Raw genomic sequence first — 26,920 nt, 5'->3', positions numbered from 1 at the left:
CTATGATCTAGACCATCATTGGACCTGAGCATCAGGAAGGAGGAAGACAAAGTAGTTATTCAAAACTCTACTAATATTCTCCATGCTACCAGCATTGGCCACTAGGCATGCTGTCATGTTTTACACTCTCTGTACCCTTTCCAGTTGGCACTTGGGAAGGTTAACATAAGACCTGATTACAATGACGGTGGGATGTGTCCAGCTGATGCGTTTTTGGTGGACCGACCACCGCCTCCTCGTGGTATGATCACCCGATCATGCTCTGTTTGGTGAGCCTGCCACAAACCACAGCCGACATTACTGCTACCTCAGAGGTGGTCCATGGAGGCGGCCCAACGCAGCTCACCGCCCAAATACCATCTGCCATTCCACCGGCCTGTTCCTGACAAGGTCTGGTGCTCATGTAGTGCCTTCCAATGCCTCCAAGTCGGGTGTGCGAAATGGTGGAGGCATTATCTATAAGAACACTAACGTTTACTATGATCACCAGTATATGAACTTGTAATAGATTCTAAGGCCAGGGCATGAAGTTTGTTTTGACTTGCCAACAAGAACCAACTGTGTTTACTCATTATTAAGCTTCAGATAGTTGGATTTCATCCAAGTATGCACATTAATTCTGGGGTCACTCTTAAAACTTTGGCTGTTCTCTAATCTTATGGCAAAGGCAAAACAGAATGTAGGTATGTCCTTTTCAATGAAAAACACAGCAACAAGATTCCATAGGATTAGCCAGTGGATGAACATACATACTGAAAAATGTAATGTCCTAAATATTGTTTCCAAAAATATTGTCCATTGCAGCTGATAATATTAAATCTACACCCAATGATGCTTTTGTAAATTATATAACAAACACAGGAGCTTATTTACAAGCCCCTTGCGCCAGGCGTATGTCACAGTTTCCCATGTTAAAAGTGATGTGCTTGTGGTGCAAAGGGCTTGTAAATAAGCCCCACAATGTTTATGTCAGACAATATTTTTGTCATTGGTATTCTGACATAAAGCCAGTTTCAAATAATTCATCTAGCACAATTTACTATACTGATGCTGTTGACATTGGACATCGGGTGACAAGTTGGCAGCCAGCACCTTAGCATAGTTTTACTGTGCCAGTGAACATTCCTCCAGTTTATGCTACCGCCCTCGTCCTGGACAAGCTAAATCCAGGAATTAACAGGTACTAGTGTGAACACCACCATAGTTGCACTACATTTGGGTCTGGGGTAGGGTGTACGGATGGTGGGATATTTAAACCCTGAGGCACTTTGTTCTTTCGCAGAGTACTCTGTTAAGCGAAACCATATTTAATCTTTTGTACAAAGAAAGTAATGTAAATGTGCATGGGTATTATCATTCTTTTCTTGATCTTTTTTTCAAAATTGCAGTCAGAGTTAAAGGGTAATCAAAGGGGTTTCAGTGCAGAAAGGCAATATAAGAACAAACTTAAAGGGTGTAGTAAGTCAGGCTTAACTTAGAGGCAATGTATAAAGCATATATGTAGAACTCAAACAGTAATAAAAGTGAAACACAAGAAAAATCTCCCACCAATTTAGAAAAATAGAGTAAGATTTAGTAAATCATTTGACACTTACATGGCAAAAGTCCAGTCAGTAGAATTGAAGATATGCAATTAAAATGTTTATTTAACAGTAGTGCCAAAGTTTGCAACTCGTCAACTGGGCATATCTGGTCACACTGGACCACGACAAAGTCACAAGTTCAGGCCAAGCCAACCACAATGAAGCAAATTCCAGGCACAGGACCAAGACTGGCTTGCTGAGGATTGTACGGTATGTCCTTGGTGCGTGGTCTATGCCGGTTCTGATGAAGCTGTGTGGTGAGGCTTCGGGGGGGCTTTGCATTGCTCTGTGTTAGTTCTTATGAGGCTCGCAGCTGTGTGGCCATGCTTTGTGGGTCTTTCTTGTCACTTGACGCTTGACACAGATTCCAATGAGACAGTCAGGTGTCCTGCAAGGCTTCATGGGACATTACATCACTCTGCATTGGTTCCACTGGTGTAACGAAACTTAAGGGGGCCGCCTTGCAAGGTATGTGGAGGGGCCCCCTGTGGACTAAATCGGGAGCCCACCAGCCGAAGCACTGTGCTGAGGGGGCCCCCTGGAGCATGGCCCCCCCACCACAGGGGCTGCTGCGGACTTGATTGGTTCCAAAGAGGCTGGCAGTTGTCTGGTGAGGCTTTGCAGGGCTATGCATCACTATATGTTGGTTCTGACGAAACTTGAAATTGTGTGATGAGGGTTTGCAGGGCTTTGTGTTGCTCTGTGTCGCATTTAGTGAAACCTTCAGTTAGGAAAGGAAGAGCTCTCTCTGATGCCAGCCAAGGGTCCAGGACCTGGGAGGCAGGAAAGCACTCGAGTAGAGGACAGCAGGGCTCAAGCAGGACCAGCTGCAAGTCTAGACAGATCCAGCGTGCCAGGTCATCTGGGCAGTTGCAGGTAGGCCTCTGAAACATGTTGTGTCCCTGTAACTCAGAAAAAGAGCTAAGCCAGCTTACCCTTGGAGTCACTATGTCTGAGATGAAGGGAGCAGGTCCAGTCTTCCTTCTAAGCAGTCAGGGCAGGACTCAATCTGCAGGGCAGCGTGGCATCCCTGTAGTATCCATAGGTCCCGTACTGTACTGAAGAGTTGGTTCTGAGGGTCCATTTATACCTGGTGCCAGCGTAGGAATTGGGAGAAGCTCCTAGAGTTTCCCCCCCAAAGAATTTTTTTCCTTCCTGCCCTCTCCCCAGATTGTCTGAGGTCATAATAGACCAGTGTGACATTCTTTATGTGAGTGCGGAGCACGGTCTTTAGAAGTGCAAGTACGGCTGTGCATAGCTTCCCCTCCCCCATTATGCCTATGTTGGCCCATCCAGATATATCTAGTACCACTGTTGTGTAGCTGTCTGGGAGAGACAAAGACCAAAGACACAAAGGCCAACTGCCAACTATACCTAGTCATGTGACCCAGAAGCAGGCTGCAGGCACCAAATGGATGGGAAAATGCTAACTGTCGAAAAATCAAAAGACACACAGATGATGAACGAAATGCAGAGCAAATCAAATATTCACCTCAACTCAATAGCTCTGGGTTAAATCCACAGTTCTTTTGCTCACCATTCAACTCCAGCTTAGACCGAGCCATATGCAAATCCCCTGTGCCTCTTGGGAACTGTCCAGCCTGAACTGCCAAGCCAGGTCTTCCCTGAACCGGAAGAAAGCATCCTGGGACCGGTTTCAGGGTAACACCCATCATCAGCCAAGCAAGTTTGAATCCAGTGGCAAAGTGAGCAAGAGACCCATAGCTGGTCATACCCTTCCATCTTAGGGTGAACAAAGCAAACACAAAGATGTGATGGATGGAGTGCTGAAACTTTTCATATACTCACCCCCAGTCACAGATCTGGGTTAAATCCATCGTTCTTTAGCTCACTTCACCACCTCAGTTTAGACCCTGAAATATGCAAATCAGTCTTGACCCTGTGCCTCATGGGAACAGTCCAGACCGAACTGCCAAGCCAGGTCCTCACTGTACTGCAAACACACATACTGAGACCGGTTTTGGGGCATCACCCCTAATCAGCCAGGATAACTTGAATCCAGTGGCACAGTTCTCTCAATGCCACTGGAGTCAAGCTAGCCTGGCTGATGAGGCCTGAAAGCCCCAAACCAGTCCTAGGATGCTTGTTTGTGTTCTAGGGAGAACCTGGCCTGGCAGTTTGGGATGGACTGTTCCCATTGGGAACAGGTTCAAGACTGATTTACATTTAACTGGGTTTAAACTGGAATGGCATGGGGAGCGGGAAAACAATGGATTTAGGCCCACATCTCTGTACAGGGCGGAATGTTTGACATTGATCAGCATTTTGTCTATCATTTGTTCCTTTTTCATTTGTCACCCCGGGTAGGACGGGTATGCCCAGACGTGGGTCCCCTGCTCTCTATGCCACTGGAGTTAAGCTACACTGATGAGGGGTAAAACCCCGAAACCAGACCTAGGATGCTTGTATCTGGTCCAGGGAGAACCTGGCCTGGCAGTTTTGGCTGGACTGTTCCCACAGGGAACAGGGTCAAGACTGATTTGAATATGGCTAGGTTTAAACTGGAATGACACGGGGAGCAAAAAAAACCAATGGATTTAGGTCCATATCTCTGTACTAGGGTGAATGTTTGACATTAATCAGCATTCTGTCCATCAATCTTCTTTTTGCATTTGTCACCCCGAGTGGGACGGGTATGCTCAGACGTGGGTCCCGTGCTCAGACGTGGGTTCTGTGTTCTCCATGCCACAGGAGTCAAGCTTGCTAGCATTCTGTCCATCAATTGTACTTTTTGCAACTGTCTAGAAATGGCATTTTCAGAACTGTGACTTAGAATCCAATTTTACCATAAAAGAGGATTTTAAATTACAATTCCCCAGAAACCAAACATGACTTTCCTACCTGCACCCAATCAAAACTTATCACATACTAAATGTACTATGGGTTCCCAATGTTATTCTATGGGCGACGTAGGCCTCACAATCATGAAAAATGAATTTGTGAGTTTTTCACTACCAAGACATGTAAAATTTGAACGTACATGGCTAATGTTTTTGCTACAAAGCACACTTCCCTATGTACTATCTGGGCCTACTTTCGGGTGCCATATGCAATAAAAAGGGAGTTTAAGGTTTGGCAAGGGGGTTCTTTTGCCAATTCGAATTGACAGTTTAAAACTACTAACAGGCTGCAGTGGCAGGCCTGGGACAGATTTGAAGGGACTAATTAAGTGGGTTGCGCCTTAAGTGCTGCATGCCTTCTAGTAGCATTTAATTTACCTGTGTTGGGTATCTGGTATACAAGTTTGCTAAGGACTTATAACTAAATTAATACGCCAATCAAGTGTAAGCTGATTTTATCATGTTTTAGGGAGTGAGCACATGCCCTTTAGCACTAGTTAGCAGTGGTAAATTGCACAAAGCCCTAAGGTCAGCAAATAATAATTTGGAAAAATAGGAGGGCGGAAGGCAAAAGGTTTGGCGGAAGACCACCCGAACAAAGCCAATAAATTAGGAGTCATTATGGCAGACCCAAAGATTAAAGCAATGTTGTCCAATTACTCCTTCACACAATTGGAAGCGTAACCAACTAGGGGTGACCTGGTATTTCTCTGTCCTCTGCAATACCTACATTCGTGTTGACTACGGTGAAAAAGAGGAGTGAACAACAAAATATTACAACACCAGATAGATGATGGCTATTTCTGGTGATTGTTGAGAGAGCAAGTGCAGGGATGGGGTGAATTCTACCTTGAAGTGGGCTTAAGGACCCTTGCAAAAAGAATGAAGAGGAACAAATGCACTAACTCAGGTAGGATGGTTCAGAATCAGGGCTAGAATTAATAATTCTTCGCAATCTTAATAGTTATCAAAAAAGCATATTGCCCATTTCAACTTGGTGAGGTCCAATGAGTTAATAGAGCAGCCTATATTATCACAGGTAGCCCAACAGAAACATTTGTACAGGATGCTGATAAAGAGCAAATAGGAGTTCGTGCAAATGAGAAAAGTTGAGCAAATACCGCCAAATATATTCCCAGCATAGAAACGTTTCCAGGGTCCCCCGTTTAGCATCCCAAAAATCCCATTATTATTGGTTCGACGACTGAGTTTGACCTCTAAAAGATGGTGGGGGATTTAGTGCCCCTTCGATCCCAATTATTGAATTTGAAGCTAACAGAATTGCTTTCAGGCTCATTGGAGAACCATTTGAGGTCCCCTGGAGGCAGTGCGATGCAGTGCACTCATGAGTACTCTGAGCTTTATAGCAGTGCAAACTAAGTAAGGCGCAGCTGGGAAAAAACAGACGAGAAAGTCAGTAAGCTTGAGGACGCACCGCTGCCAAATGCAGCATCTTGGACCAGAGCCATGCCTAGAGGGATGTTTAAGGTAGTTCTAATTCTTTTCTAATCCTTAATTCAACATAATGTAAAAGGCATTTTGGGGAAAGTGCTATTTTCTTTTAAATATTATTGTAACTGTTTTTAAACTACTGAAGGATACTACATAGAATCATCAAATGAAATATGAAATTATATTATACGAAATCATATATATTCAAATGCATATAATATGTATACTTTCTATATTAAAATGAGTGGTGGCCAACTTGACTGGTATGTGCTGCCGAAATGTAATGTTGTAAATTAAATAAACACAATTAACAAATCCATTGCAAACTTCATATTCCATCTGCAAGCCTCACGAAGGGCATCAGAAATTAGATGAAACATTTGTCATTGCACTGTTATCTTTCAAGGTCGATCGCCCGAAATAGAGTTTATTGATTGATTGCACTTTTATCTGGACTGTAGCCAACGACTAACTAATATTGCAATAACACTTCCGCAACCACACTACATTGGCCAGTTTGCGTTATCCAGGAAATGAATGTTTGTTTAAATAAATAGTGAAATGACATGGCCACGCTCTTTCTGAACTTATCAATTGAACACATTTTCCTGTCTATTCCCAGCAGGAAAAGGGACGAAAGCTTAGCATCTGCACCCCCATTGTCTTTCCTTTTCCTTTTCACGATAACTGAAAGATAAGCACATTGAAGTATTGAAATAATCCCCTCTCGCCCCCACTCCCTCCGATATTCCCTGCAGCATTATTTAGAAAAACGTCAAACTGATATTTGCTTGATTTTGGTTACAGGGGAAGATGTCTTAATATTTTCTTGTTTTTTCAGTTGCGTTACTTTTGGGGGGTCGCCGGTTTGATGCCTTCTGACATGTTCGAGAGTATCCATCCATTCTTTTCCTCTCCTTCTCCCCTCTCACCTACCTTCCCCTACCTCCCTCTCTTTGTTTCCCTCATGAAGCCTCACCCTGACTGCTGCAATGAAATCTGGCCGCTGGGAAAAGTGGCGACGGTACTGGTTTTGTAGTTGGTATTTTTTTTACATACACTGTTGACAAAAAACCTATAATAAAACAATCAGTAATGGGTGTGATAACTATAAAACGCCCAGAATTAACAATATTGTACCAGCACAAGCAATAGAACAGGGGTAGGTGGTCATATTTTAACACTAATTATCACTGCTGTGCACACTCAGTTACCCATAGTGTGTGTCTAGATTTGCACCACTCTTTAACAATCCTTAAAGCATGGGTAGAGCTGCCCATTACTCATTTAAGATTTACACTCACAAATCTTGACTACTGGCACAGATTTGCATCTTCAGAAATGAACTCTACCTAATTAATCCCTGTGTGTGTGTACAGATGTGCCTCATCACTCAGTAATAACAAGTACCTACTTATATTGGCACTATCGTGAAGAATTCTTTACTACCTGCCCAGCATTGCACTTTCACTCAGAAATCTTTTGGACTTAAATGTCCACATTTCGAGCATTATGCCTTGCAAGAGCGCACCTAAAATTACTGGGTATATGTTATGGCCCGGGGCAGGTTCTCCAAACTTTCCAAAAGCCAGCTGTACCAGCTACTTTTAAACACTGCAAAGGAGAGCACTTGTTGACAGTAGCGTGCAGTTTATGATGGGGATGTATCAGAAATATAAGTAGAGGTAGTGGCATTTTTCTATTGCTTTGCAGCCATTCAGAGAACTCTGTGGCACTGCAGCTACTGAAATTTCCATGATTGTCATTGTAATTGCCAAACCCTATTATAGTGAGTGATCTACTGTATCAAGATGGTTACACCATGTTGCTTTAAGGTTTACCATTTGCTTTGACAGCTACCAAAACCTCAGCACTCATGATTATGTCACAGCAATGTCACGACCACACATGTAATACCAGGAGAGAGGGTAGGCACTGATTTGCCTAGAGTGGTATGGTGGGCAAAGGACAATGGACTGGGCCGGGGAGGAGGTAGCGTTTGGGCTTGGGACCAATGTTAGTTACTTAGGAGTAACCAGAGTCATTTTGCTAATTACTCATTACTCTTGTGACGCAAAACTATGCAATTGCACTAGCTTGGGTAATTAGGAGTAATTAGGGGCAAAAACTTTGCCACAGGAGCACAGTAATGACAAACCAAGCGTGAGTGAGTGGCCACCGGCCACTAAGGTTTGTGTGTGTCCTGTAACATTTAGTGACAATTACACTCGGACATGAGATTTGAATTAAAGTACTGTACATGTGTAGTGAATAATCTCTAAGACATAATTTGATATGTTACATGTATTTTTAAAGCACCATATCACCTGTGAGGGTGTCCTGGCCCTATGCACTATTAATCTAGTGTTTATTGAAAGCCTATTCTGTTAGACAACCTATACACTGGTTCATGCGAGTGTGTGAACAAAAGAGAGAGCAGGTTCACAGTCAATATGAAGGAAGTGAAAAGAAAAGTTGTAGTTGTAGTTGTAGTTGCAGCATGTCAAGCAGATTCAGATCATGTCTCTTTCCACAATATAAATGTCAGCAGGTACTAAGCTGTAATAGACCCCCGAGATATCACACTCAGAGAAACTTCTGTGTAGCATCCAACTAGTCCATGAAAGACTCTGATGTGCCCAGCACTGATGCCTGAGGTTTAGCAGGGAGTTTGTTTACTTTCTGAAGAGTGGGCAGTCTCAGGAGACCTCAGGGTCACCAAGAATGTCATTCATCTGAAGATAAGCAAGACATATTAGGATGTATAATTACGAAGGAGATTCAGCAACATGAGGATGAGCATGGCCTCCAGGAGCTTCAGGTAAGCAGGAGCTTCATTGATCAATGTCCCTGAGAAGGAACCTCTAGGCACTTAAGCATGGCCAGCACTCACAAGTAAATGATAGAGAGCAGGAGCCTTGGCACCCCCTAGGGAGCAAGATCCATTGGGAGACTTGAATACCTAAGGGTCAGCAGGATTTCAGGTGACTAAAAGTGACCATGAACATCAGGAACTTTAAGGTGAGCTTGCGGCTCCCCTAAGCAATGTCCCTGAAGCATAGGTTCAATCCCAAAGCCCACTGCAAGGGCTAAGGACAAGGAGGACCTTGAGCACTTTGGTAGTGACAGTACACTTCATGTCCTTAGGGTAGCAGAAAACCAAGGGAGCTATATGGAAATATACATTTTTGTGGAATATCAGAAAACATAGTCCTCCAGTAAGGGTCGGCAAGAGCTACAGGGTCTGACGGTGAACATGGAAATCAGGTGACCAGAAGATGAGCTGGAATGCAAAGGCACCTGAGAGTGAGCTGGAACCTTGGGGATCTGAGCCTAAGCTGAGACTCAGAGGACTGGAGGGTGGAAATGAGCTTCAGGGTCCTTTTAATAAATGGGTAGTTTAGGGGCCATCTGATGGTGAGCAAGATTCTCAAGCCCTTAGCCACACATAGATCCTTAAGGGTGAACAGAAGCAGACAGACAAGAGGGCCTGGTGGCTTCGTGGACTATAACGTCCACTATAGGGACATCATGGACCTCATGGTCATAGCTTTGCATCCTGGTGGATCCAATTAGCTTTTCATCCTTCTGAGGTCAATAAAATGAGTACCATTGAGTTGGGTAACAATAAATATCTGTTATTCAGTCCCAAGATACCCTTTGGGGTGAGCGTGCACTTTAAAAATACACATCATTTTATGTTGTTTTATTGTCTTTCTGCAGTGAGGCTATTCCTAACTTGCAATATCATAAAAATGTAAGTTACTGGAAAAGTCAACTCCACACTGCTCCATATTTACAAACTGGGTCCAATGCGTCAGTTTGTAGAGGCCTGCATCACATTATACATGCACCAGTTATAATGTATGCAGGGTAGATGTTCCCATGTTAAAAGTCACATAGAACTGAGGCAGTGAAATGTACAACCTGTTACTACCTCACTCTACGACTTGACTGTGTCAAAATCCATGTGCCTTCTCAAACCAGGCATAAGGATTGATGCAGGGCTTTTAACATGGGTGTCTCCCCTCTGTGCAATGCATCACTTTAGCTGCAAAAGATGTCTCAGAAATTCTGATGCATCTGTGAAACCTTGCGCAATGGAGCACTGTATTGTAAATACGGCGCATCCATGGTGTCGTTAAGGCATTTGTGGTAAGTGCAAGAAATCTGAGACATCGATGCTGATGCGTCATTTCTTGTAAATATGCCCCTATGTTTTTGAAATATACAAAATCATTTTGGTAAATAGAACCTAAAATTTTAAGCGAAATGCAAGCGCTTCCTCTCTCATGTAAATTGATGTAGAAATTAGGAGTGTTATTGATAAAGTAGACTACCGACTTCATTACAAAACATTGATTTAAACAATTCATTCATTGTTAGGCCTGAGCAGAGCTTGTGGAGGTTCTCAATGTGGAATTTTTTGGAGTTGCCGAAAAACTCAGTGGAGTTCCGCGAGCAGGTGGAGTAATTATGAGATTCATGTCCATTGTGCCCAGTAGTATACAGAACATTTACATTTCTCATATTTGAGCTTGTAACGTGGGGTCTTATTCTTGCTCCCATACAATGTAGCAGGATTGTGTGAGGAAGAGCAGGGAAGTCATAGCCAACTGACTAAACACTCACCACCTGGAGATGTTCCCACTGCCCATCAGCAGGTTCAGCAATGCTCGCATCTGAGCCTGGGGCGACATCTTAGAAAGCTCCCAAGCCCAGCCATCCAATGCTCTAGAAGAGCACACCCATGCCTATGGGTACAAACGGCAAGCAGACAGGATCGACATTCAAAATAAAAGAAAGACTGCTTTTTTAAATTGCTGCTAAATACCGTCCTGAACATATAAATACAGTGGCCACCCTGGAATGGTGCATTCAATTCAAATCGCGCTGAAGTCTTTGAAGAAGGTGTGTTGAAAGCGGTCATGGGTGCCAGTAAAACTTCCTTGTGGTTGATAGAGTTTTTGTAGAACTCCGCTGAGTGCCAAAACTCTACAAACTCCGCCAGCGGAGCAGAGTTTTACAACCAACCCTATCAATGATTGTTCAGCTAGAGCTATTGAATGAGAATAGGAACCCAAGACACACAATTAAAATTAGTTTTTTTCCCAATCTGAAGGCCGATGTAAACCCTGTAGTTGCACCTTCACACAAGTTCAAAGCAGCAATGTTTTTTTACACTTATCTGTATAATGTTTAGGCCATGCAGTGAATTTCGCTCCGTTCGCGGAGTTTGCAGAGTTTTCTGCACTCGGTCAGAAAACTCTGCACTGTGATGTGAGGCAGAGTTTTTTCCCTGCTCGCAATCATGAATGGTAAGTTCGCAAGTACTAGCTGCAGCTCGGGTAGAATTTCTACCTGAGCAGAAGGAATACCAGCACAAACTGCAGCTCGCACTGCGCTCGTCCACTCACGGAACTTCGCAGAGTTTTTTTTAAAGTTCTGCGTAGCAAAAGTCCACGAACTATGCCCAGGCCTAATAATATTTAATTTTGAAGAACTGCAACAAAGACATACATGAAGATCAAGTAGTGCTATATCTAACTCTGGAAAAGACAGACTTTGATCACAGCAACTGAGCCCAGACTAAACATACAAAGGTTTTCTTAGTGGTTGTACACTTACCTGAATATGCCACTTCTACTTTGGTGGTTTCGTATTAAATCTAAGGTGATTTCATAATAATTAGAAAATTGCCCTCTTTGGCGAAAATAATGCAGGTGACAACATATTATAGTTTGTCTAGAAAATAATAAAATAAATCATGTTTTAGACAAGCATGACTTACGTTTTGACGGGCACAATCCATACATTTTGTCGTTCTCGTAGTCTGCCGTGGTTGCACACCAAGGCTGGCCATCAGATCTCCCATCCAGTGTGCAGTCGGCATACCAATTCTTATTAAACATGAAGGGAAACACGCAAGGCTTGCCGTTGGAATTCCCTCGAAGTGTAAAAATATCTATAAAGAGAAAGTTATAAAGTTACAGTGAAGAGACACAATCACAAATCCTTGTCACTATTTTTATCAATGATGACTTTATTTTTATTGAAGAGCTTAATCCAAAATCATTCTGTGGTTGCAAATAGCAAACTGGGATTCCCAGAATCAGGATACCTGGTCCCTTACTGAAGACAATGAAACATAATCTCACAGAAAATCTGCCACGAAGGCGTATTTTCAATTGTACAACATTTAAAGGTGCGCGCCACAGAGCAGTCTTTGGGGATGTTGATTGGGAAAGTAGTGAACATTCGCATAGCCATACGTTTGTGGTTATTTGAATACCCTCCCATTGGTTTTCTACCCCAATTTTTACTCCTCACTTCTGACCAGCTCTAGAGAATAATAGTTACCTAAATTGTTCAGACTGGATTTAGGATAGTAAACACCCCATGACGAGGACAGAGCAAGTCATGGTAACGCCGTAACAAGGTAATGACAATGGCATGGTTATGGTGATGAATTGGTAAGACTGGTTTCTGCTATGCCATGGAATGTATAATTCTTCTGGTGGTAAATCCAATAATGGATATTATATTTACAGAGGACACTACCATTTGGATGATTTGACCTCACCTATTTTTTCTAACTCAGGCCAGTAGTGCCATGAGGGATTGTGCAAATGAAAGTATGGAAGTCCAATACCAGCTCTGAAGCAATGCAATTTGTGCCGCTTTCACTTTGTCCTCAGGTGCCTCATTGGATTTTGTTTTATTTTGGTAAACTTTGTACGGCCTTCAGTGTCTAAGAACCTCTCAAACTTTAAATCTAGCACTTCTCACGAATACTGTGCCCTGAGAATGAGGAGGCTGTCCTTAGGAGCAAATGTACGCTTAAGGGTGTTTTCCTCTTAACCCTTTGGTGTAAACATTGGCTAGTGGCAGCTCATAACCAATTTTTTTTAGGAAATCACGACCAGCACCACTGCCTATCTGACTAAAAAGCTCATTGACTGTATAGACCGCAGGGTCTCATCTATAGCCGGAGCCTTCTTTTTTTGGTAATAGTTTTATTCGTTCCAAAATAGGAACCAGCACCTGAGGAACATTGAGGCTGAGCCTTGGTTGCAAATGGCTTCGCCGGAGTCCATGATTCTATCTGCCTGGATTCGTGGCTACTGCAACAAAATACATTAACTTAAATATTTTGAATGATTGGGCATCCCCTTGGGGTCTCCCTACATGGGCCTTGGAATATGGTGTACCCTCCTTGCTCCCTTATGTGATCTTCTTAGGTTTCACATGCACAGCGCTTGTGCTGTGCTTCGGAAATCTCAAAAAATAAAAACGGGCCTACTTACCCATTATTTACATTTGCTTACCATTTTTTACCTTTACTTTTCATTGGTTGACTCCCATGTCACTCTTGTTTCCTTCTGCCTCCAGCCTCTATTTTTATGAGCAATGCATCAATGCATATCTGTGTCCTACACTTATTTTCATGAGGCTCAGCTTTGAAAGCGCAGTGGTAATCCTAGCGGTAATCCTTTCAGGGGCTCTCAACTCACTGAGCTATACTGGAGGGGAGCTTAAATTCTGGTGCCAATACTTGCTTTTTATCTTATTGTCATTGCTGTTGTGCTGCACACTGAGGTCACCCTCTAGGAGTTATAAGAGCTGAAGCCTTGCTCAGCAGAATTCAAAACTAGAATGCCGAAATTAATCACTATCTATCTTCAGGCCTTTTACTCTCCCTAAAACTATAAGTCGCTCAATGTGGCGGGCGCTATTTAAGGGGGGAGGCAGGTGGGGAGAGGTGGAGGGGGATGTAAATTAAAATAATAAATAATAATGAAAAACACTGACCTGCAGGCTGGCCACCTAGTCGACCACCACTTCTCAGTTCGCTTTCTGCCGCCACTCGCTCCTCGGAAGCAGAAACCAGGAAGCACCCAGGCTCCTGACTCCCCAAACCAATCACAGCACTGCAAAGCAGCGTTGTGATTGGTCTTTGCACCATGGTTCAGCGCTTAGACAGGGAATGGGGGAAAGGCATGTTCTGCACCCAGGTGCAGAACATGCAAAGTGCGCATGACTGTTATGGTTGGCACGAGAAGGCCGGCCAAACAGTTATGTGCACTCTATAGTGAAGCAACAACTCTTCCTGGCCCCTACTCTAGCAGTCCAGCCCCACCGACACAAGGAAACTGAAAACTAAGATGATAATAATGCTGGTTAATATAATTTTAGTTTTCCTTTAACTACTGCTCGCAGAGCAGTGGGACGGTGCTCCTCCGCCTTAACAGAGGAGCCACCACTGTCGCTGATGTGTATAATAGAAGTGAAAAAAAAATTTAAAGGGTAAATATCAATTGGAATGAGGCATAGTTGTGAGGCGACATCAGCATAATGCATTCAGTCACATAAGACATTGCTTCTAGGCACTTGCTTTCTGCGAAATGTGCCTCCCAAGAGGCGCCTCTTAACAGGGGAGATTCTGCAAAAATCCCATGTAGTGCAGTACTTGCAACTTGTGCGATGTGACAGGACGAAGATTCTCTAAAGTTATAAGCTATGTTCGTTTTTATCGAACCTTGCATGCCAGCTGAGTGGTATTTTTAACCCCTTGCGTGCGGGGCGTATTCCCCGCCTGTGCTGACTCCGCCTTGCGCGGGAGGAGTCATGACGGAACGGTTCCGTCATCAGCACAGCTCAACCGATGCTGATGACGGAACTGTTCTGTCATCAGCACGCAAGGGGTTAATAGTAGTTGGCTAAAACACTGCCACTTAATCGTTCCACTTAAATTAATTGGTTTCATTTAAAAAGTTACTCAATCAGCAGTTTTTTCCCCTAGAGCCGACGTTTGCCCAAGGCTAATCCCCATGTATAGATTATCTGCATTTAAATAGTTCATTTTTGGGAAATTAAGCCTGGTAAAATTCTCAATGCATTGACATGCTGCTGCTACAAAGAAAGTTGATCAGTTCCACTTGAGGGGATTTGTGTAATTCATTTGCAAAGAATAGTTACACATTTGCCATATTCAGAACATGATCTACCAATTGTCTGTCAGAATAGCATCTATTGTACATCTATCAGTACTTTGGTACATCCAAAGGGATGTATGACATTATAACGCATGCTTTTACCACGCATACTTTTACAACGTAAGTATTACAATGCAAACCTTTACAACGCATAGTGCTTAGAGGTGCTGGATAGTGAATAGTTTAATTTACTATTCCAACTCCAGTCCCCGTGGACACTAGGGAAGGTGTTGGATAGTAAATTAAATCTATTCCCTATCCTAGAGTGCCCCCCAGCGCAATGCGTTGTAATGGTTTGCGTTGTAATAGTTGCGTCGTAAAGGCACTGCGTGGTAAAAGTTGCGTTGTAAAGGATATTTCCCCATTCAATGCACTGTTCCTCATTACTGGTTTCTTTAGATTTTAGCCTGATCAGCTGCTGAGGTGCTACTCATTTTCTATATAAGCCATAAATCCGCTACAAGGGACAAACTTTTGTATGTAGTGTTTCATACAAGCAATATGGATAAGCATCATGGAACTGTGATTAGCCTAGATAGCACACTAACAGTGTTGCTGAGTTTATGGGCCATTGACAATAAGATTTATTTGGAATAATATTTTTCAAAAACCACTGAAACCTTAAGGGGGCCTATGTATGAGGTTTAGCACTGTGGTGTGATGAAATTATGCAGACTGTTCCAACATTATTTATTAATTTAGTAGGCTTAGCCAAATATTTTTGGTACAAGGCAAACACACAGCATTGCTCTCGAAACAATGTCTTGGGATCTCAAGTGCATACAAATCATTTGGATATGTTTTAGCATTTTATTTGCTCTTCAACTTGACTGTAGCAAATCCTTCATCCCAACTGTAACAAAACAGATTTTTGGAATGCCTTATGAATTAAGACGTCTGACATTTGGTGATGGGTTTATGTAAACCATAAGTGATTTTTAGGTCTTGCCTGACACCGCACAAGTGCTGTAGTTTGCAAGAGTTTTTTTAAATTACAGGGGCTTAGAGCCTGCACATTGCCTACCACTGAATGGGTTCATCTTAACTTTCATGTGTTTGCTCCTCTTTGATCAACACATGAGGGCTTCACCTCCTCTTCGTGTTCTTGTCCCCACTCTGCAGAATGGCCCAAGTACTTCTTCCATGAACATTGTATGTCCATCCTCTACTTGCACTTTTTAAGGCACTTCTTTATTTTTGTGCTTCACAGCCTTCCATAATGGGACATGGTCTTTGGTCAATACATGATGCTTCACCTCCTCTTCGTGTGCTTGTCCCCACTCTGGAGAATGGCCCAAGTACTGCTTCCATGCACAGTTTATGTCCATCCGCTACTTGTACTTTCGAAGCCGCTTCTTTATTTGTGTGTTTCACAGCACTCCATAAGGGTACATGTATTTTCTTGCCCGTTGTTGTTGCCTGCTGCTACGTCATTTTGGTTTGCCACCATGTGTGTTGTGCTTGCTGCACGCTCCTTGTTGCTTGCTGCCCCTTCCCCCTCCCATGTTGTGTTGCTTGCCTTTCCCTCCACCCCTCCAATATTGTGTTGCTTGCCACCTTCCGCGTTGTGTTGCTTGCCTTTCCCCCATCCCCTCCCACGTTGCATTGCTTGCTGCAACCCTGACGGTAGAAAAAAAGCTTTAGCACACAGGCAGGGCTATTTTTTTCTAAGTTTGAGCCATGCTGCATTGTATAACATGGCTAAAAGACCATGGCAAAGTCTATAGCCCTTATATAGAAGAAACCAATGAGCTTTGCCAATGCTTGTAAGGTGTGTGACAGCGAGATCAAAACATCAATTTAGCAGGTGTGATGACTGCTAGTTTTAAAGCACACTCATATTCTACCAATAAAGTAATAATTCCTAAAAACCAAAGTTACATCTGATTAAAAAGCTGACTAACATCTAGCATGATACGGAACAGCAGTATGGTATTAAATTAGGCAACTCGTCAATCAGAGGTCTTGCTACAAGTTCTTTATAATCAGGGTCACTGGAATTAGGCGTTTACTCAATAAATATCGATTAGCCACATAATCCATCGTCTGCTGCATAATCTGCAGATTTGAACTAAAAGATGTTATTTAGCGCTCAAACGGATCAAAGATTACTAAGAAACAGTAGGTAACACATTGCTGCGCAGTGAAAGGCACTTCTCAAAGGATTACCAGACACCTTTCTGCTGATTTTTCCTGCATTTGGGTGACATATGGTACTAATGAGGTGTAACCTTTGCCCGGATTGTGTTAACGTGTAAACATTACAAATGTATGAGGTAATACTATCACAAGATGTGCTGCATTATGCTGCATTATTTGCATTTCTTGCTACACAATACAGTGTTCTTGCTTGCACAGTTTTTTTTCAAGCTGTGACTGTCCTTCAAAAATTAAATGAGATATCATACAATTTCATATGTGCCAAACTTTGGGACAAACAGCAACACTATCCCCATCAATACTAACTTGTGTCCCACTTCATAATTGAAGATTATCTCTGTAATTCCATTGTTATTCTTCCTGTCCTGCACTTGTGAATTCACGAACAACTTCCCTTCAAGCAGATGTTGCGCTGCTGCAGACAGGAAGATTTGTAAGCATTATTTTTCACGTTGTCAGCTGTTTTAGAAATGCACTACCTACGAAACAATTACTCAACATGCACACTCTGATCTTTCAAAAGCTGAGGCCTGCATCTGAAACTAAAACCTCAATCTCAGATACTTGAGATTAGTGGTAATTTTGCAGGATCTAACAATATAAAGTAATTGATTTAACAAACATTTGCTTTCATTCTATTACATCCTAAAGGGTTTCTACAAATCTTCACTAACACAGAACAAAGAAGTGTTCCCTGCATCGCCTTTGTTATATTCTGTTACTGAGACCCTGTGGTTGAAGTCAACCGGCAATCAGTTTGCCAGCCATCTAGCTGGATCCAGACAGACCCTAAATGAGTGGCGAGTCTTGTCTGTTTGTGGGCTCACATTCTTTTAGGGCCGTGCAGTGCCCATTCCCTGAATTTACTACATTACTCAACACACATTTAAACTCGGGAGCATCCTTTATCTGTTGGTGCTGGTACTATGTAAGTCAACATCCTTTATTTGTAGGTACTATTGCTTTGTAAGTCAATGCCCATTATTTGTAGGCACACTACTTTGTAAGTTCCGGTTTTTCTTGGCTTGTTTCCGAACTGTTCTAAATGATTTCGAATCTCTGCAGTCACAAGTGTACAATCCTGATTCTCTACAAAATAGCCATTTTAGTGGGAATGTGTGCTCACCTTTTTTACATTGTCCTGTTTGCTTCTACTATTGTTCACAAAGGCTCGCTGCTTACAAATCCTGGTATATGATTGATGGAGTACTGCATGCCATTGGTTAAATGTTTTTTCCGTTCAAGGTGAGTTCTGAGCTTTGCCAACTCAAGAGCTTCACGAACGTTAGATCTTTGTAAATATTAGAGCTTTCTGTACAGGGTAGTACCTGAGTTTTGTTAGCTTTATCAGTGTATTCATTAATTACAATATTTTGTATATTTAAATTTATAGAAATATTAGCATATTATTCATGTTTCACTGTTAGACCTGGCATCTTTTGGCGTATTTCCCTGTCTTTTTGCATTCTGACCTCCTGTTTTTGACTCTATTTGTGCTGGTTTATTGTCTCTGCACACTTTCTCACTACTGTCCAGTGTTAAAGTATAAGTGCTCCATTTGTATATTGTACTAGCTTACCCGTCGCGCGTTGCTGCGATCTCAGAAGAAAGGAAATTTAAGGAAACTGTTATGATAACATTTAATTTACATTGTGTCATTTTTATTGGAACTTAGTCATTTTAATATGGAAAACATTTTAAAGTGTTGTTTTAATTCTGTTTATTTATTCGAGTGCTGGTGGATACACGATATTTTTTGTTTATCTGTCTGGTGCGTACACGAATATATCAAAAGGTTTTCCGACGCGTGAGCTGGCCACATACAGTTGTCCATGTAAGAAGCATGGATTCTCCAAATCTAGTCCACACACTTACAGCGATTGTCCTTGTGGTTTGTTGATGGTCATTGCAAAAGCGAGTCACCCCGGAAAGTGTAAACGTTCAGTATTGGAAAGATTATTAGGGCCCTAGGGGGCCGGGGGGCCGATATTTAACAAATATTATTTTTTTTTTTTGCCAGAAACCTTCGCGGGGGTGTACTCAACAACTTTTAACTATTTTTTTTCTTTTTTTTTGGGCCAGAAACCTTCGCGGGAGTGTACTCAACAACTTCCCAAAGTTTCATGCCGATCGGATGAATGGTGTAGTAATGCATAAAGGACAAACAGACATACTTTCGTTTTTATATTAAATATATAGATTATGGCTCAGTGTTTCCAAGATTGGCATATTTGATTGACTGGCAAGTCCATAGTACAGTGCACTAGGAGTGCCAGGGCGTGTAAATCAAATGCTCCCAGCACTCATTGTGCCACCCACCGAAGTAGCCCTGTAAAGGCATCTCACACCTACCACTGCAGTGTTTGCATGCTATTGTTACGGCCATGTCGACTTGGCAAGTGCACCCATTTTCATGGCCTAAACTTCTCTTTTATATGAGAAAGGTAGGACACTATCTGTCCCATTGGATAGTATCGGAAATACTTGGTAATATTTTGTAAATATATCTTCCCATTGGTACAAGATAGAGAAATTGAGCTTAGTATGCCTGAACTCAGAAAGAAGAAATGTATCTTTTAGTAAAGATTATTTTTTTAATTTTGTGTTTGAAAATACCACTTTTAAAAAGTAATACTTTCTTGCGTAGCCATTCAGTGTGCTTCTGCTGGGTTGTGGATTTACTGTATGGCTTTGGAGTGACAGGGACTAGGAATGTGCATTTTCTTCAGACAGCCACTGGGGCGGTCGAGGTGTGTCCTGTCTTTCCTCAATGAGTCAGGGCTGGGCTGAATAGACCTGGGCTTCATTTATAGCAGTGGGAGGAGATTTACTTGCAACTGGATGGGCCAGGTCTGCCTTGTACAACGTGTCTCCACCTCCTGCTGGGAAGCTGGGCCAGAGAGGACAAAACTGGTTTGGACTAAGCACACACACTCTCTGCCCAAAACAACAAAGAAAAGTGCAGTATAAATATTGGGGCCCAGACCCCAGAACTTTAGAAATCTTTTGGACCAATGGAACTGCTAAGGAGAAGAGCTGGAGAAGCTGTGAGGAGGAACTATCACTTTGCTGAGTCCTTTGCTGTATTGGCCCCCAGTGGCTGTTTCTGTCTTGGGTAGTAAAAGGATGGACTGAACTTTCTGCAACTTCTTTATGTGAGTTTCTCCAAGGGATTTAGGTAGAGCTGCCCCCTGTTCAAGAAGTCTCAGGAACAGCAAAGGCATCTATGATGCTGCTGCCGACTCCGTGTCCTTAAGGCACCGCAGAGGGCACTGCCGCACTTTGCTCCACAACCCTGGTCTCATTGACACCGCTGCCACCAAGTCACTGCTGCCACCCCAACCTGTGGGCACTGAACTTCGCACAGCCTTGTTTCATGCTGCTGCCCTGGTATCCCCCACAATGCCCCTCCATGCTGACATTGATGCTGCTGCTTGCACCCTGGTCGAGGGCACCACTCTAAATTTACCGGACGCACAGCTCTTAAGTTACCGGATACACTGCCCTTATCCCGCACAGCAGCCTTGGCCTACCGACGCCTGCGCAATTGGTTCTAATTCATCAGCAAACACAGTGGCTTGCACCGTGACCTGCCAGCGCAGTGACGAGCACCACATCACTTGGCACCGCAGCCCTGGTCTCACCAATGCCGCTAGACGACCATGACTGAGCCATTGTCTGCACCACGACCTGTGGGCACCGCATGCCACACTGCTGCATTTTGCACAATTGCCCCAACGCCTGCCGACGTGGGTGCTCCCGTTTTCAACTATGAAGAGTTGGATTTTTTAATGCGTGTGACTTCAAGGGCCCGACGACTCCTGCACTAACCTCCAGAAGTGATGCCTGCGGACACAACAAGAGGTCGCTGACACCCTGCATTTCTAATGGTATTGTTTTACGGATTTTCCCCGATGCCTTAGCTGGTTCGCAATGCTGCAGTCAGCCAGAACTGTTGTATTTCGTTGTTCATGACGATGTGATAGCCCTTGGCAGAGCTATCAACTTCAAGGAACTTTAGCCTATTTTTGGAGTATTGATATATCTAAGAACTGTTTGGGGGATTATTATCATTTTTTTCTTTTTTGCAGAGATCAAATATTTGTTATTTTTTTAAAAGTGGTGTGGTCACTTTTTGTAGTGTTTTTACTGTATTACTGTTGGTTCTGTGCAAATGCTTTACACACTTCCCCTGGGACAAGCCTGACTGCTAGTGCCAAACTACCAAGTGGGTGTGCAGGGGATATTTCAGTAGTGTATCCCCCTTATCCTGACTAGAAGGAAGGGTCCCTATTTGGACAAAGGTGCAACCCATTGCCAACTAGAGACCACCATTTCTAACACTGGTTATCAGCGGTGACGATAGTACTTGCGTTTGCACTTGATCTACAGTGATTGGTCTATTTTTGTCGTTCCATCTTTTTGTTGAACCTGAACTTCAAACATATTATGCATGTGCCCTGACGAGGAGCTCTTGTCAAAATCAGCTGACCACTGGCGGTCGTGATTGGGATTACTAAGTAACCCGACGTAACGTGGAGCGAGTTATACACGGTCTTTTTAATTTGAGAAATATGGCCGACCCTCCACTCACTAATTGCAAGATTAGATGAAAATATCGCTGACGGTTGCAAGAGTGGCCCATAAAGAATAATTGAACAAAGACCGCGCCAAATTGAAAGATAGCCACTTTAGTGGTATCAAACTGTTAATCTAGAAACACTGAGATTCCGAGCTGTCTCCGAATGAGATGTTTTATATTTAATGTGGGATTCAACCATTATATCCTGAAGAAGGTGTTGGCTCCTAAACATTGTGCCCACCAAAACGCGTCAGTGCCCTTTTTGAGTTGAAGTACTTTAAGTCCTGGTGACAACAACTCTGGTTGAAAAATTAGTTGGCTATCAGAGTGGGATTACAAGTGTGGCTATTGTACTTACCTCATGTTAATAGGATCCATCTTTTCCTTAAGTTTTGTTTCCCACTTGTGACATTTGATTGTATATTGAAATGAGATTTTATTGTGTATAATTTGTGTAATTTTTAAAATTGTGTCTGATGACAAGAAATAAACTGTCTCATTTTAATTAATTTTTCCTTTTTGCTCCTGTATGAATGAGTTGTTGTGGTTAGAAAGTGTTTTTATGACATAAGATTGCACCCAAAAGGGAATCTCTTTATGACATTTGAACCTGAACTTCCTACTGTATCGTTCCTGGTAGAGCAACATCATCAATTACATCCCTAAAAGAAGCCTTTGAGGAGGAAAAGCTGGAAGCCTACAATGTCAAGGAGGTGAGGGCTATTTGTAAAAACCTAAAGGTCCCAGTCAGAGGCCTCACTAGGAAGGAGGAGCTACAAAAGGCACTGAGGGTCTGCATAGCAGCCAGACATGCCGTGAGCAGTCTGGAGATCTTAATGTGGAGGCGGAGGAGCCTATTCCTAGGGTAGATGTGCTATTGGGGGAGGGGGTCCTTCCAGGCCAGGCAACAGTGGTTTGTCTCCAGAGGAGCTGGAGGACAGAAGGGAAGCTAGGAGGCATCAAATAGAGCTTTAGAGGATCAAGTTGGAATTACAGAAGATGGTTTTAGAAGATGAGCGTGGGCTCAAGGAGCTGGAGTTAAAGAGTGAATCCAGCACGGATGGTGGCTGCAATTCCTCAGTGCACTCAGACAGGATTGTCTACATTCCCAAGAATGTAGGCAAGGAATATTTAAAAAGGGTGATGACATGCAATCGTGGTTTCAGGGCAATGAGGCATCTATACATATGAATGGGGTCCTGAAAGCATTGGTGTTAGAATTGGGGGTCTCTGGTTGGCACAGGTGAGTACTTGTGGCAGCAGGGACCCTCTCCTCTAGTCAGGGCAAGGGACTTACTCCTAAAAATAACCCCTGCTCACCCTCTAGGTTGCGAGCACAAGCAGACAAGGCTTTTCTCTGAGCGTTATGGGTTAAGCCTTTATGATCACATACAGTAATTCAAGAATACACCACAAATGGACACCAGTCTAGTTTTATATCAAAAATAGGTTTCTTTATATATATATCAAGCAGACTTAATACAAGACCCAGATAACGTTTTTGAATCAGGCCACAATACTGTTCAGCAAAGCGTTCTTAGTGCAAATGCGTTATTCTCGTGGTTGTGCGCGTGGGGCACTTTTGTCCGACTCTCACCGGTGAAACAATGTCACAAAAAGGAATTAAACAAGCGTTGCGGGCTCCTGGGCCCGTGGCCTACACATGGGGTTACGTGTTTGAATGAAAGTACCTTTTTTACGATGCGGAGTCCGGCTCAAATAAGTGTGCAGGACGTGACGGTGGACTGGGGCGTTGTCAGCTCCTTAGTCCCGTGATCCCGGCTGGCGCGGTGTCTCCTGGACGAGGCGTAGAGTGGGTGCCACGGGGCAGCAAAGCAGACGATCCGGGTCCTCAGTGGGAGTTAAAGTGTGGTGCGGCGTTTGAGCCGTACCTTCCGGGGAGGGGCTGGTGATGCAAGGAGTGCAGTGTGGCACGAGGCAGCCAGTTCGTGCCGTACGTACGGGCCGGGCTCTTCAGGTGCGGCACTGTAGCGGAATGTTTCCAGGGTGGGGCACGGCAGGTGGTACGCTTCGAGCATACAAGTCGTACGGGACCGGTGGTCCGATTCGATCCCCAGCAGCAGGAGGCAACAGGCAGTGCGGCTCGTAGAGGGGCAGGAGAAGCGGGGGTGCGGTGCGGCCCGGCTGAAGTACGGTGCGAGCTACGGCTCGTAGGAGGGCAGCGACACACACTGTGGGGCAGCAACGGCACAACTTAAAGCGAACAGGGTTTCACGAGGCGCATTCTGCTTACGGCTCCGGCGGCAAGGGGACACAGGCAGTCCCAGCAGCTCTTGGGGATGGCAGGTAAGAGTCCAATAGTTCTGGAACTCTGTTCAGGGGGCAAGCTCACCCACAAGCCCTTGGAGATAGTGGAAGCACAAGTTCTGCAAACTCTCTTTTAATCTTTTCCTCTCCTTTCTCAGCAAGGCACCCACTGCAGGCGAATTCTCCAGGTCAGGGACAGTACTCCTTCTTCAGCTTTTCCAGGTCCTTCTAGTCGGGCAGAGGTTCTTCGTAGTTCAAGCAGGATCTGATTTCTTAGGAGCAGGGCTCCAATCTTTATACTGAAAATCTTTTGTTCTTTCAGGCCAGGGGGTCCTTTGCCTAATCCAGTCCAGTTCTTGAGCACTTTGTTTTGGAGACTCTGGCTTCTTCTTTCAGTGTGCAGGGCAGAGACGTCAGACGCTCCCCAGGGGGTGGAGCCAGCATTGTGGTGGCAGAGCACAGCCCTATTCAGAGTCAAGGGGCACTCTTCCCACCCATCCTGGTGTAATTCCTCTATTTACCTCCTGGCAGCCCCAGCCTGTCTCCTGGAATTCCCCAGCCCTGTCACTCACAGAAACCAGACAGCAGATACACATCCTAGCAGAGGCAGGCTGAAATAGTTAGGCAAGCAATTACAAACTTTCTAAAAGTAGTTTTCGCAAACACAGGATATTAAAATAAACTTTACTAAAATATGTATTTTATTATTCTGAGTACAGGCATACTAAACTTGAATTTCTACCATGTTCTCTGAGTCTGTTAGGATTATAGTGTGTAATAATTCCAGCAGATAGGATAGAAGTAGTGCATACATGCATATGAATGCATCCCTGTATGAGGCACTCTGCTAGGTTAATCGAAGAAAGACTCCCAAACAATGTTCATTAAGTTTTGCAAAGTTTATGTTTAATTATTAGTATCATCTGATATTTTCAGCATATCATATGAACGACGTTATCATCATTGCATTATTATTCATCATTATTCATCATATATGCGTGTTTCCATAACTCCAATGCATTTCGGGCTTATCAGCCCTTTCTCAAGGAGATCTAAAAAAATGAAGGAGATATAGCAGTCAATGTAAATTACGATTCGCTGACATGTGGACAGTACGTATCATGCAGTGAAGTGTCTAAAATCACGCAGCCGCGTGAGGTCACCGGTGTGAAGAAAAAAGTAAAAATTACTTGGTAACAAGGGGAAACGAAAGTACGGTGGAGAGGAAAAAACCAAAAGTCACCGGGAGTGTTCGGTGTATGATTAAAGGCCAAACGGGGTCCAAAGTGCTCTAAGTGGTTGAAGAGATTGAATGGGTGCTCGGGGTATCTGAACTACTTACAGCTGCAGTGATGTGGTGAATAGTATCGACGAAGCTGTAAGAATGAACAACATTACGTAAGGTCCTGTTCACGATGGGAAACCTGTCTCATCAAACTATAGGGTAGTACTAAACGACTTACTAGGAAGGTAGATCGGCGTTTCGTGCTGATGCTACAGGTCCGTTAGGTCTGCACTGGGCGTCCTACGGGACCGCAATGATGCGTCCGTATTAAACCTTAGTGATTAGTTGCATCAGTCACGTGTGGTTAGTAAAAATAGGTGACGGACTATCAGGACGGCCATCTTAAGTGGGTTTTAAAGGTCTAGGACGGACACGCTTCCTGCGAGAGCACCCTATCTTATTGAACTTGTACTGATCTTATCTAAAAAGTTGGACAAACCTAAAGCTGTGCACCTTCCATTTACTGTTTTGAATAATAATTCCAGCAGCCCATTCAGGCCTACAGACTGATTTGCATATAGCCATGTCTGAACTGGGGTGGCAGAGTGGGCTAAAGAACGGTAATGGATTAAACCCAGATCTTTTGACTGGGTGTGAGTGTTTGATTGATTCATATTCTCCGTCCATCACCACCCCCTTTTGTACCGCTTTTGGCCACCATAAGTGTGGCAGGGTATGCTCAGATGTGAGTCCCTTGCTCACGTTGCCACTGGATTCAAGCAAGCCGGGCTGAAGACGGCTGGAATGCCAGAAACCGGTCCTCGGAAGATTGTTTCCGGTCCAGGGAAGACATGGCTTGGCAGTTCGGGCTGGACTGTTCCCATGAGGCACAGGGTCAGACTAATTTGCATATAGCCATGTCTGAACTGGGGTGGCAGAATGGGCTAAAGAACGGTGATGGATTAAACCCAGATCTTTTGACTGGGTGTGAGTGTTTGATTGATTCATATTCTCCGTCCATCACCACCCCCTTTTGTACTGCAAGCCCACCAGCAGCATTTGTATGTACAAGCCCTGGCACTCCTGGTGCACTGTACTAGGGTCTGACAGTAAACCAAATAAGCCAATCATGGAAACCAATCAATGTATACATTTTTATGTAGGGAGCACTTGCACTGTGGCACTGATTGGCAGTGGCACAGTGCTCTGAGCAGCTAACACCAGCAAAAACACATGAGGCAACAGCAAAAATGGAAGGGAGACCCATGCCAATGGTGGCAGGTCTAACAATTGGGGAGCAAGATTGTGGCCTCATTTATCAGACGAGTAGAGGGAAACGTTTTTACCTTTGGGTAAAGGGTACACGCTCACCTACATTGACATGTAGGAGACCCTTCTCACTAGGTATGGCTTCACCCCTAATAAATACAGTGATCAGTTTAGGTCTAGTAATAAAAACTGATTATGCCAAATATAGCTGGAATGCGTTGATTCTTTCTGCAGTGCACTGGATGGTTGAGTGAAAGGCAGCAATGTAACAGACGTTCAGGGGCTGTACAATTTGATTGTGTGGGAGCACTTGTCTAGTCTGTGTTTCACAGACCTGCGCTACCACTTGAATGATCGAAAGCTGACTGACCCCAGGAAGCTTGCTATGGGGGCGGACCACTGGGTGACTACCAGGGTCCAGAAGAAGGTATATGAGGGTGACTCCATCACAGGTTGGCAGGGTCCCCAGCAAAAGAGTGGGGTGGACAAGGGCAAAGTACAGTAGCTCTCTAAAGGGCCCCAAA

General features: G+C 43.7%; 1 protein-coding gene across 1 annotated transcript in view; it reads right to left on the bottom strand.

Moving 5' to 3' along the window:
• LOC147688873 (macrophage mannose receptor 1-like) overlaps window positions 1-26,920 on the bottom strand; it is a 731,375-nt gene that overhangs the window by 619,193 nt on the left and 85,262 nt on the right. Inside the window, exon 3 of the mRNA XM_086941773.1 lies at window positions 11,688-11,861. Within this exon, the coding sequence (XP_086797899.1) occupies window positions 11,688-11,861 (174 nt within the window). The remainder of the gene's footprint in view (window positions 1-11,687; window positions 11,862-26,920) is intronic.

The sequence above is a fragment of the Lissotriton vulgaris genome, chromosome 10, assembly GCF_964263255.1.
Source record: "Lissotriton vulgaris chromosome 10, aLisVul1.2, whole genome shotgun sequence".
Classification (NCBI taxonomy): domain Eukaryota; kingdom Metazoa; phylum Chordata; class Amphibia; order Caudata; family Salamandridae; genus Lissotriton; species Lissotriton vulgaris.
This window is presented reverse-complemented; position numbering and strand designations above follow the sequence as displayed.